Raw genomic sequence first — 13818 nt, forward strand, 5'->3', positions numbered from 1 at the left:
TCATTCGCCCCTCGACTTCTCCTGTAGGTGCTGGCTTCTTCTTCGTGGGGAAGAAGGATGGTGGTCTTAGGCCGTGCATTGATTATCGTAACCTGAATAAGGTCACTGTAAGGAACCAGTACCCACTTCCTTTGATTCCGGATCTTTTTAATCAGGTTCAGGGAGCCCAATGGTTTTCTAAGTTCGATCTACGGGGGGCATATAACCTTATCCGCATCAAAGAGGGGGATGAGTGGAAAACTGCGTTCAACACACCCGAGGGTCATTTCGAATACCTGGTCATGCCCTTTGGGTTGTGTAACGCCCCTGCTGTCTTCCAGAATTTTATTAATGAAATCCTGAGAGAGTACCTGGGTAATTTTCTTGTTGTGTACCTTGATGACATACTGGTGTTTTCCAAGGACTGGTCCTCTCACGTGGAGCATGTCAGGAAGGTGCTCCAGGTCCTTCGGGAGAATAATCTGTTTGCTAAGACTGAAAAATGTGTCTTTGGGGTACAGGAGATACCATTTTTAGGGCAAATCCTCACTCCTCATGAATTCCGCATGGACCCTGCCAAGGTTCAAGCTGTGGCGGAATGGGTCCAACCTGCCTCCCTTAAGGCGTTACAGTGTTTTTTAGGGTTCGCCAACTATTACAGGAGATTTATTGCCAACTTCTCGGTCGTCGCTAAGCCTCTTACGGACCTTACCCGCAAGGGTGCTGATGTCCTCCATTGGCCCCCTGAGGCCGTCCAGGCCTTTGAGACTCTCAAGAAGTGCTTTATCTCGGCCCCCGTGCTGATTCAGCCCAACCAAGAGGAGCCATTTATTGTGGAGGTTGACGCTTCCGAGGTGGGAGTGGGGGCCGTCTTGTCCCAGGGTACCAGCTCCCTCACCCATCTCCGCCCCTGTGCTTACTTCTCTAGGAAGTTTTCGCCCACGGAGAGTAACTATGATATTGGCAACCGCGAACTTCTAGCCATTAAATGGGCTTTTGAGGAGTGGCGGCACTTCCTGGAGGGGGCCAGACACCAGGTAACGGTCCTTACGGATCACAAGAATCTGGTTTTCCTAGAATCGGCCCGGAGGCTTAATCCTAGACAAGCTCGGTGGGCACTATTCTTTACCAGATTTAATTTCTTGGTTACCTATAGGGCTGGGTCCAAGAATATTAAGGCTGATGCTCTGTCACGTAGTTTCATGGCCAATCCTCCTTCCGAGAAGGATCCCGCTTGTATTTTACCCCCTGGTATAATCGTCTCTGCCACGGATTCTGATTTAGCTTCTGATATCGCGGCTGATCAGGGTGCAGCTCCCGGGAACGTCCCTGGGGACAAACTGTTTGTTCCCCTGCAATACCGGCTGAGGGTACTCAGGGAAAACCATGACTCCGCTCTATCTGGTCATCCTGGCATCTTGGGCACCAAACACCTCATTACCAGAAACTATTGGTGGCCTGGGTTGCCTAAAGATGTTAGGGCTTACGTCGCCGCTTGTGAGGTTTGCGCTAGGTCCAAGACCCCTAGGTCCCGACCTGCGGGCCTACTACGTCCCTTGCCCATTCCCCAGAGACCTTGGACCCATATCTCCATGGATTTTATCACCGATTTGCCTCCATCTCAGGGCAAGTCGGTGGTGTGGGTGGTAGTCGACCGCTTCAGCAAGATGTGCCACTTTGTGCCCCTTAAGAAGCTACCTAACGCCAAGACGTTAGCTTCTTTGTTTGTGAAACACATCCTGCGTCTCCATGGGGCCCCAGTCAATATCGTTTCGGACAGAGGGGTACAATTTGTTTCCTTATTTTGGAGAGCCTTTTGTAAAAAGTTGGAGATTGATCTGTCCTTCTCCTCCGCCTTCCATCCCGAAACTAACGGCCAAACGGAAAGGACCAACCAATCCCTGGAACAATATTTAAGGTGTTTCATCTCGGACTGTCAATTCGATTGGGTCTCATTCCTTCCCCTTGCTGAATTTTCCCTGAATAACCGGGTCAGTAACTCGTCAGGGGTCTCCCCGTTTTTCTGTAATTTCGGGTTTAACCCAAGGTTCTCCTCCGTCTCCCCTGGTTGTTCCAATAATCCTGAGGTAGAGGATGTTCATCGGGAACTGTGCACTGTCTGGGCCCAGGTTCAGAAGAACCTAGAGGCGTCCCAGAGCGCACAAAAGATTCAGGCGGATAGTAGACGTTCTGCTAACCCCCGGTTTGTCGTCGGGGATTTGGTCTGGTTGTCGTCCAGGAACTTGCGTCTTAAGGTCCCGTCCAGGAAGTTTGCTCCCCGATTTATTGGGCCTTATAAGGTCATTGAAGTCCTCAACCCTGTATCCTTCCGTCTGGAGCTGCCCCCATCCTTCCGCATACACGACGTCTTTCATGCTTCCCTCCTTAAACGCTGCTCCCCGTCCTGGTCCCCCTCTAGGAAACCTCCTGTTCCCGTTCTCACCCCTGAGGGGGTGGAATTCGAGGTGGCCAAGATTGTGGACAGTAGGATGATCCAGGGCTCCCTCCAGTACCTGGTCCATTGGAGAGGATACGGGCCGGAGGAGAGGACTTGGGTACCTGCTCGAGATGTTCACGCTGGGGTATTGGTCAGGAGGTTCCACCTTCTCTTCCCCACTAAACCGGGTCCTCTTAGTAAGGGTCCGGTGGCCCCTCATAAAAGGGGGAGTACTGTAAAGGATCTGCCAGGCACTACGTCTGTGGAGACTCCCAGGGTTAATCAGTCGACACCTGAGGCCAGACCTCTTAGACTGACACCGGCTCCCACCAATCAGGGTGGCAGGCTCAGGAGTGGGAGAGCCTATCGCGGCCTGGTCAGTCAGAGTTAGCTCCGCCCCCTGTCCATTTATACCTGCAGTTTTCTCTTCCTCATTGCTTGTTATTCTTTTGGATTCCTGGCCCCACTGCTGCTTGCTCCAGCCTGCTTCTGCCGTGCTTCTGCCTTGCTGCAGTTCTCCTTGACTTGACTTGCTTTGCTTTGCTTTGCCCCTGGCTTGCTTCTGTCTCCGTGCCCGCTCGGGTTACTCACTTCGTCCTGGTCCTGACTGTTCGTTCGCCGCTCCGTTTCCTCGTGGCGTTCCGTGGCTACTGCCCCTTCCCTTGCGTGTTCCCTGTTTGTTTTCCTGTGCACTTAGACAGCGTAGGGACCGCCGCCCAGTTGTACCTCGTCGCCTAGGGCGGGTCGTTGCAAGTAGGCAGGGACAGGGCGGTGGGTAGATTAGGGCTCACTTTCCCTTCACCTCCTTCCTGCCATCACACTGATATTGGACAAGAAGGTCCAGAAAAACACAGATGGCATCCTAAGACAGTGCCACCCATACTACCAATGTTTGTCTATGGGGATTGCATGACTGTGTGCTTGATTAATGTACCTGTTTAGAATGGGTATGGCGGAAACCTCTGGACTTAATAATTATGAGGGGTGTCCACATACATTTGGCCATAAAGTGTACATTTAAGACTCCAACAGAATCAGGCTGAAAGTTTTTTTTTACATAACAGATTGACTCCTAGTTATTAAAGCGGTTGTCTCACTATAACAACATGTTTCCATATGTCCTGTCTACCTGTTTGGTACAGTCAACAGAATACCAGTCTTAATTATCACAGCCTGTATTTTGTCAATGTGCAGCTGCAGGAAAGCAATATGAAATATGAATTATCTGCACCTTGAATGAAATTGGGCCAAATCTACCATGACCTTCAAAATTCAGCTAGTGCATTTGAGAAAAAGAGAGTAAGGGTATGTTCACACGTGCACGTCCGTTAAGGCTGAAATTACGGAGCTCTTTTCAGGCGAAAACAGCTCCTGAATTTCAGACGTAATGGCATGTGCAGGAGTTTTTCGCAGCGTCCGTTACGGACGTAATTGGAGCTGTTTTTCTATGGAGTCAATGGAAAACGGCTCCAATTATATCCCAAGAAGTGACATGCACTTCTTTGATGCGGGCGTCTCTTTTACGCGCCGGCTTTTGACAGCGGCGCGTAAAAAAAATGACCGTAGGCACAGAACATCGTAAGACCCATTCAAATGAATGGGCAGATGTTTGCCGACGCTTTCAAGCAGTATTTTCAGCCGTAATTCCAGGCGTAAAACGCCTGAATTACATCCGTAAATAGTGCATGTGAGCATACCCTTAATAATCGTATTTGATTTTTTTTCCTTCCAACTTTATCAAGGTCAGGCCCCATGTACATGGCCGTGCCCGTAAGCATGGGCCGCGATTGCGGGCATGCCCGGCCGCGGACAGCCATCCGCATTTTTTCAGCCCATTCTACAACACAAAGTACGGGAGCATGGACCGTAAAAACCAAAAGATAGGACATGTGCTATCACTTGCGGTGCACTTCTACGGCCCGTACACCTTCCCGTAAATAAACGTGGAGGTGTCCGTGGACAATAGAAGTGAATGTGTCCGTAATTGCGGTCTGCAATTACGGATGATTTTTACGGTCGTGTGCATGGGGTCTCAGTAAGGCCTCATGCACACAGCTGTGCCGGTAATCAAGGTTCGCGATTATGGGCACGGCCAGCCACTTGGCGGCCGCGGTCAGCCACCCGCATTTTTTGGCCCGTTCTCTCATACAAAGTATGGGAGCACGGTCCGTATAAAGCAAAGGATAAGACATGTCCTATCTTTTGCGGAGGCTTTCTATGGCCTGGACACCTTCCTGCAAATATACGGGAAGGTGTCCGTTGTCGAATTGGTCAGTAATTGCGGACCGTAATTACAGTCCTCAATTACAGACAAATTCTACGGTCATGTGCATCGGGCCTTACATGATGATTACTAACTGCTCCTTACCTCTGAGGCTCCGAGTGAAAGAGGGCTCCCTAAGTTACTAGGCTATTAAGTCTGCTAGTCACACCTTTGGAGCACATGCATCCTAGGTAGACCAGTAGGTTTACTTGGCTAGGTGGGGGTAGAAACAAGTGCCCTTAGCTGATAGCAGCTGCTATGCCTGTTACAGGGGTTGATATGTCCTTGACAGCAGGGTTATTATCAGATACATTTTTCTTGTAAGATGTGATTCATATAATGACATTATGTTAGGGAATTGCTACTTAAAGGGGTTGTCCAGGATTTGAAACGCATGGCTGTTTTAAAAAAAAAAAAAATCAGCACTACATATGCAGTTCAGTTCTGGGCTCCAGTTCATAGAAAGGATGCCCTGGAGTTGGAAAAAATACAAAGAAGAGCAACGCAGCTAATAAGGGGCATGGAGAATCTAAGTTATGAGGAAAGATTAAAAGAATTAAACCTATTTAGCCTTGAGAAAAGACGACTAAGGGGGGACATGATTAATTTATATAAATATATGAATGGCACATACAAAAAATATGGTGAAATCCTGTTCCATGTAAAACCCCCTCAAAAAACAAGGGGGCGCTCCCACCGTCTGGAGAAAAAAAGGTTCAACCTGCAGAGGTGACAAGCCTTCTTTACTGTGAGAACTGTGAATCTATGGAATAGTCACCGCAGGAGCTGGTCACTGCAGGGACAGTAGATGGCTTTAAAAAAGGGTTAGATCATTTCCTAGAAAGAAAAAATATTAGCTCCTATGTGTAGAAATTTTACCTTCCCTTTTCCCATCCCTTGGTTGAACTTGATGGACATGTGTATTTTTTCAGCCGTACTAACTATGTAACTATGTAACTATGCAAGGCTTTATTCAGACAAACGTAAAATACGCCTCGTGCAACGCGCGTGATTTTCACGCGCGTTGCCCGGACCTATATTAGTCTATGGGGCCGTGCAGACATGTGCGTGGTTTTTGCGCAGCGTTGCTCCGTTGCCAAAAAGGCACGACATGTCCGTTGATTCAGCGTTTTCAACGCATCACGCACCCATTGAAGTCAATGGGTGCGTGAAAACAACGCAGGGCACACGGAAGCACCTCCGTACGCACAGCGTTTTTCACGCAACACTTGTTAAGTCTATGTAAATGAGTTGAGCAGACTAGACAAAACAACTACAAACCAGGAAGTGGCTTTTCACTTTCTGAGCACATGCGCACAGTTTAAACTGACATCTGCAGCAATAGTAGTTTTTTAACCTGTAAAACCACCCAAAAACAACAAACATGGGCCAAAGTGTGAGGTAACGTGAAATCTTGATGCGAACATGTGCTCACAGCAAGCAGTTTTTGGAGAAGGTGTCTTTTTGTAGGCTGCCCTCTCCATTACTCTACCCTCCGTTGTTTTGACGCGCGTAAAAAACGCATGCCATACGCGCGTTAAATACGCTATCACGCTGCCCAAACGGATGCCACACGCAACTCCAACGCAACCGAAACGGCGCGTTTTTCACGCGCGCAAAAACGCAACGTTCGTGTGAATCCAGCCTAACTATGTAACAAACGATAATTTTTGATTAAAGACGATTTTTTCAATCGTACTAACTATGTACACCTGTTCACAGGTGGTGTGTGGTATTGCAGCTGAGGTTCATTCACTTAAGCTGAGCTGAAATACCAAACACAACCTATGGACAGGTGCAGCGCCATTTTTGGAAGAAAGCTGCCATATTTTCAATCCTGGAAAAGCCCATTAAAGGGGTATTCCAGTATTTTTCACCTACCCACTGGTTAGGTGATAAATGCTAGATCCCACCGATCACCAGAATCGCCTGTTGATCGCCAGAAGACAGCGGCTTAAAGAAGTTTGAATGGAGCGAAGGCTGGGCATGCATGGTGCCACTCCATTCAAAATCTATGGGGTTGACAGAAACAGTTAAGCACCAGTACATTGGTGAAAAATGCTGGAGGCTGGAATACCCCTTTAAGTAAGTGCCCATGACCAATATATGCCTCCAAGCCAAAGTGACATAATATACAAATCAGGTACAAATATTGAACATTTTACATAAGAGCTTGATTGAATCTGCTGCACCTCATATGTTCTAGACCAATTCACACCCTTGTCAATTTGCTTTCACATCACTGATGCCTCCTTGGCTAAGCAAAGACACTAGGCAAAAGAATGAGGGGTCTTTTCACTTGAGTGATTCTTTCTCTGGTTAAAGACAGAGTTTACATTTACTAAATAAATGATTCCACTTGATGTGGAAAGCCTAAGAAAAATCTAGAGTAAAAAGGGAAAAGTGGAAAACAGTAGGCGGAAATAAAGAATGAGTGGACTTGGCAACTATCAAAGGCAGCACTGTGTGACAGCACAAAAAAACTGTCCGCCAATAGCTTGGTGTTCACTTCCTGTGTGAAAATTGCACAGACGGCTATTGTTCTATATGTCCATTAAGTAAAGTTTCACCAGGGCATATAAATGTACTATTTGGAAATAGCATAGAAAAGGGAGTAAAACGTTAGTGTTGAATTTACCGCAGTATGTGATAATATAGCAGTTAGGTATTCAGAACACAAATGACTTTAGACAGTATATATTGTAAATTGCCACTCTCACAGTACACAATAGCACCAGACGAATAGGGGTCAACTCTTGTGTACTTACAGATTGATTAATGGGCCTTTCAAAATGTTGCAAGATACTGGCACCAAATGCCCTGCAAGCAAGAATAGGTAATAAACCCCTGGCTCCAAACCAAGTGATTTCCAAATAATATTCATCACTCAATGTTTCTCTGAGATTGCTTTGGTGTTTCCTGGGATAAATCTTTTTCATTTCACAATACAAAGTTAATATAAGCTATAAAAAAAAGACTGTGTCGTGGCTTCCATCTATAATGGAAGCCATGGAGCTCTGCCAGGTCCATTGTACGACAGATAACAATGGCGCCCAATGAACCCCATTAACTTACAATTGAGTCTGTTGTGGATCTGTCGTGATGTTTTTCCCTTTGACGGGAAGAATAGTGCAGCATGCAGCACTATTCCTCCTTCAAATCTGATGGAATTTGCAAGTGTGAACAGAGCCTAAGATGATGTTCTCTTTTTAAAGGCTATGTACACCTTTGAAAGGCAATTTATTTAGTTTTTTTGTAATAAAAAGGTGTATCAGTGTGTTTAGTGCAACTTTATGAATAGTTTTTACTTAGCTCATCTGTAATCTCTATACAAAGCAGATGTATCTAGCGTTATTCATAAAATCCATCAGTCCCGCGGACCTTATGAGTTCAGCGGCAGCGGGTCCTGCATGTCTCTGACAAGCAGGATCCACCTGTAAACTATCACATTCAAGTTCATAACTGTTAACAAACAAAATTTAAAAAAAATACATGTAGTGTCTGCAGCCAAAAACTTCATCTTGCAGGACTCAACATGAATATATTGGGGAATTGCATGAATAGAAGTTGCATAGTAGAGGTAGTGTTCTGACCAGGGGGAGACTGACCAGTTGGGATTAAGGCAGTACCTATAGGCCCATGGCCAGAGCAAACCCATGACCCCTTGATTAGTTAAAGCACTCGTCATTAAAGTTAAAGGCGCACTCCAGTGAATTTTTTTTTTCCCGGCCCCCAGTTTTAGCATGGGGTGAAATTAAGTGTAATGTTGTGTATCGGCTTACCGGGTTTTCTATTTTACCTGTAGCCGATCCACCGTGATCTTCACTCTGAGCACCCAAATCCTACAGCGTCTGCTTTAGAAACCGGAGGTCAAACTCTCAATGCAAGTCTATGAGACTCACAACGAGGCTCTCTTAGACTTGCATTTGATACACTGACTTGCATTTGAGATACTGACTTCCAGTTTCTACAGCACATGCTGTAGGGATCAGGGAGTCAGAATGAAGATCACTAGACCCATGGCGGCCCAGAACGGAGCAAATACGGGTAAACTAGAGAACACAATATTACACTACATATTCCACAGGAGCAGGGGGGAGGGGTGCTTCATTAAAGTGTTTAAAATGCAAATGATCAGTGCACCTCCAATGCATTTTATTAACCCAAATCAAAAGTATCATGGATATAGTGGTTGGTATGGAGCCCATGACCTTCAATACTCAGGGACCATGATCACTTTCATCCCACCTCTGGTTCTGATAATACAACAAGGCAGCGTGGGGATCCATATTCCCAGCAGTTTTTAAACTGTGTTCCTTGAGGTTCCCTTCCTTTACATGTGAGTTTTATATATCGTCCGGCAATCCAGAATAATTTATAATCTAGCAGCTATCAAATCCTATTGAAGGTGAATAAATTAATGTTACTGCCTTCAGAATTCGCTTGAGCCCTGTAGATTATTACTTGGCAGCTTCTGAGGCTGAAGGATATAATTTTGTTAACATTATAATAAGGAATTGTCATTTATGCCATATATTTTGGTAGCTTAGCAAGATACCACATGTGTAACTTGAAGTTCTTGAACCCCAATGAAAAATCTGTATCGGAGTCCATAACTATCATGTGTCATTTATAATACTGGTGCCTTTTTATGTGTGAGAGGGGCTTTTCGGCCCCCTCAGGTATCAGGGCCTGGGAGCAACTACTACCTCTGCACCCCCTATAGCTACACCCCTGCATTATACAAGATTTCTAAAATCTCACAAGGGTCTTCACTTCTTTAACTTATTCTCGGCTCTATATTAAATTTTGCAGGTGAGAAATTTCCACCTACTATATGGATATCAGGATAACTACTATAGATAAAAAGTAAAAGAAAAACGTCACTGCCATGTGGTTGATCTACTGTTATCATACGCATAACAGAACTGAGGTTGTCACTTGGCCAAACACAAGATGATATCACAATTTGTTATCATAAGTTTTCCATAGGGCTACAAGTAACGTGATAATATTGCACAGAGCAGACAGTTAGGTAACAAATTCAACTCTTTGTAAAAGCCATCTAAACTAAGGTTACTTTCGGGTAAAGCATATCGGCTTCTACAACCTGTTCATTAAATGTGTATTTGATCTCTGTTCCATCTCACCAAGTAGCATTTACTTAATCGGAGAACTGTCCAAAAAATCCGGGAACAAAGGCAGGGTATTACATCAGACTACTTCAGAAACACTGGTTCCTGGTAAAGGTGATCTCTGTTCACGGGTCCTAGACATGGCTTTCTAACAGAGGTCTGCATAATGACCTCTGCGATGCCCACAATATCAGAATGCAATGCAGCCAAGAAGAGATTCATCCTACTGGCTCAAACTTGTTAACACAATTTCTGACTAAACCGCTACATAAGCTGAAATAATGAAAGAAGACTATTGTTAAATCTAACTTTGCAAATAAGATTACGTGGAATTTACTTTCAAGGGAAAGCTGGATTTTTGGTGTGAAAATGTTAAAAGCAACATTCGCATTACCCAGGCTCATGTTTTAGTCACAACACAATGTCGGAGCAACGGACAAGAATTCTTTACGAAATGCATTGTACATGAAGGGAATGTAGACGGTAATATGCGAGTGCAACAACATATTTCACCAGATTTGATCTGCAGCACGATATAAATACATTGAATGCAGGCAGGCACTGTAAGACGTCTGAAAATACTTATTAACCTATTTTCTTTTTTCAGCTTCCCCTGCAAGGCCTCCGCATGTAACATCCTCAGATCTGGTTCTTATCAAAGAAGCTATCACTCACATCCTTCGTCCCTTATCCAGCCTAAAGCACGTGCTCTTCAAGTCAAAACTATAGGATGTTGTCTAATGTACAGCACAACCAAGTCCAAAAGAACAAGATCTATAAATAGGGTGAGTGACACAAATAGGTCAACACTCTACATGTGCCAGGGTGGCAAGGTTTGCAGTAAAATGAAGAACTATTGGGCCCTGTGTATAAATACTAATGAAGACAAAAAGTTAAGACGTTCCCATAGAAACCAGTCAAGTTGCTGCTTTAATTTTCTAACCTGCAGCGGTAAAATGAAAGCTGGGATTTGACACAATAATACTACACTAGGCAGTGCTCTGCATGTAGTCTGGTATAATGTCTCATACTATGACAGCAATCAGAGGTAGCAAGCTCCTGAAAAGTGTCACCGCTGCATTTGGCAAAAGCAGGAAGCAGTGACCTCTGATTGGTAGAAAATGGGCACTTACAGTCTGGCTGTGTGGTTCTAAAATAAGAAATCCAATCCAAATGACTTTCTGATATGTCATAGACACCTGTGAGACGATCCTACTGGTGAAGTTTGGGATTACCACAGATTTCCAAAATGAATTGGTTCTACAGAGCACTCAAACCCTATTCATACTCCCTTCAAGCCTACCTCCCAGCTGTCCCGTTTTTATTGGGACTGTTCTATAAAATGGACCCCAAAGCAATGTGACTTATGCAAATATACTCCAAAGTGGGCTTTTTTGGGCATTTTGAGGGTGTCCCTGGACAAAACGAGGGCAGGCTGCAAATGGGCATTCAAATATTGGGAGGTATGAGGAAGACGTGTTCATACTTATATATGTATACATACCCCACCCACAAGTATTTACTACAGGTTAACATATAACATAGGTTCTATCTCATTTTAACTATAGAAACCCATGTTTTTCTTTTAGAGGGTTTTGGACCACTACAGATTTCCAAATTGAAGAGGCTGCAAAGCTCACTCAATGACTGTGTGATGGACAGAAATCTACAAATAGAATCAAATGGGTTTTGGTCTTTACAATGTATTATGGCACCTACAATTTGTGATTGGGTGGTCATAAACGTCCACTAATGAAATCTTATGACATGTTTCTGTGACAGGCCAGAAGGACTATTAAGGTGGATGATCACTGAACAGTATATAGTAGTGGATTGATTGTACTATGTTATGGTTAGATATACAAGATAGATATCACTATCAGCCATATTTAAAAAAAAAAGGAAATAAATATGACAGAAGTCTATGAGCGGTGATGAACGAGAATTTTCCTCTCAGTCCAATAAAATTCACAGAAAGGGCACATCACTGGTTTTCATTATCACATAATTAAATATAGAGGGGAAATAAACAGTCTGTTAAGGCAAGTAAATATTGAGACAGGATGAATGCTCTTTAGAGAGCCCAACAACGGATTAAAGAGTAGAGAAACACAGGACGCTGGACATTGATGCTGGACCTACAAGTATAGGTTAATATGCAGCCTCTTATGGTTCAGTGCATATGAAATACATCATTATCCTACATACGTAATCATGGGGTCCACTAATACTCTATTCAGTCCTTGCAGCAAGAAACAATATGATCTTTTCAAGCTTCACCCTTTAATTTTAAGAAGATTTCCTAACAAAGAGAGGCTAGCGGTTACGCCTTCATCTACTAAATGGACCCTCTATCTCTGAGTGGTGAGAGCATGCCGTAAGTAAATAATGTACCTGAGCACACTCAGCCTTTGAGAATCACTGAGAGGGATGATCCATTGTAGAGCCCTTTCAAGCTGCTAGAAATACAGAACTGTTGATACAAGCAACATAATGTTTTCATTCATATTCTGTGTAGGGGGTGACAACTTCAGATTAGTGGGGTAATATAAGAAGGAGTGCAGTTAGGGCTTTATAGTTTAGTGTTAGGGCTTTAGGGCTCATTCACATGAACGTGAATCTCGTCCGTGTGACGGCCGTTAAAACAATGGGCGTCACGCGGACTCATGTATTTCAATGGGGCCGTTCACACGCCCGTTGTTTCAACGTCCTATTTTACTACGTGTCACGCATCCCTGCATAGACTCTATTCTGTGGGGGATCCGTGACAACGCTTCCCACACGGGTCCACCTCGGACGTTGAAAACTGCAGTTTTTCACGTCCGAGGTGGCCTGCGTTCGTGTGAATATGGCCTTATAGCCTAGGATTAGGATTTTTAATTGTATTCTCTGAGTAACATGAAGCTAGTGGAGGGACTGACAGAGAGGGGCGGTATTTGAGATACGAGGAAAAATAAATAGGGTAAATGAGTTAAACTTTCGACTATAGAGAAGGACGATACAGTAATTCATAGTACATACTAATATTATTGATAGATTGTATGGCTTCTGACAATGTAGCATTAAAGTCGTTGTCCAAAATTAGAAAAAAGGGTTTCCTTTTTTTCCAAAAACAGCGCTTCTTCTTCCATGGGCTGTTTATAATATTGCAGTTAAGTTTCATTCGCTGGAATGCGGATAAACTGTAATACCAGAGTACCAAGAGTGATACTGTTTCTGGGGGGAAAAAAGCAGAACTTTTTTGCCTATCCTGGACAACCCCTTTAAACATTAGTGACCTGAAGGTTATTGACAACTCCACAATTATTATTTTCATTGCATAATATTATAGGACATCCATAGTGGTGTTAGTAGATTATTGGTTACAACACTCAATGTTGTTTGATAAATGGGATTTATTTTTTCATTGCAACCATTTGCATACAAAACTCTCCATTGTGCTGCCCCCAAGTCATAAATTAAATGATACATCATTTCTACATCACATGAAATGATCTAAGGGACTGACGTGTGAAAATTGTGATTGTGCGCTGTACTTACTGAGGGGCTTAAGGATGTTGGAGCTGTGGTCGTCAGCATTTTCTGTATCAGATTTCTCAACATCGGAATAATTGTCTGATTTTTCCTTCTCTTTTTTGTCTTTGTGGCCGGGTCTGCGTCTATGACGTCTCCTCCTCCGGAAACTCTTGGGAACGTGAACTCCAATGTAGACAGTGTGATGACCTTTAGGAACGAATTCAGAAAGTATTAGCACAACTCATACTGGGAATATTATTCTACATTACTTCTACAACTACAAATCTCTGGATACCTTCTAAGGTATGGAATATATAATGATTATGTCTGCGTGCAACATTACTACCAGTATTTCATCCTCTGTGGCAAATGTTCTAATATCATATGTTCTTAATAAACTTTTAGAAAAAAAATCAGAAAGAGAATAAATTTCCACACATTCATGAGAGGTTGTTCATATATTTACGTCTGAATTTTTTTTGTATTAA

At 43.8% G+C, this 13818-nt stretch overlaps 1 protein-coding gene across 5 annotated transcripts in view; it reads right to left on the reverse strand.

Moving 5' to 3' along the window:
• SLC4A4 (solute carrier family 4 member 4) overlaps positions 1–13818 on the reverse strand; it is a 238071-nt gene that overhangs the window by 123376 nt on the left and 100877 nt on the right. For all 5 annotated transcript variants that reach the window (XM_075860692.1, XM_075860695.1, XM_075860697.1 and 2 more), the window contains one exon: positions 13355–13537. In XM_075860692.1, the coding sequence (XP_075716807.1) occupies positions 13355–13537 (183 nt within the window). The remainder of the gene's footprint in view (positions 1–13354; positions 13538–13818) is intronic.

Source organism: Rhinoderma darwinii, chromosome 1 (assembly GCF_050947455.1).
Source record: "Rhinoderma darwinii isolate aRhiDar2 chromosome 1, aRhiDar2.hap1, whole genome shotgun sequence".
NCBI classification, from domain to species: Eukaryota; Metazoa; Chordata; class Amphibia; order Anura; family Rhinodermatidae; genus Rhinoderma; species Rhinoderma darwinii.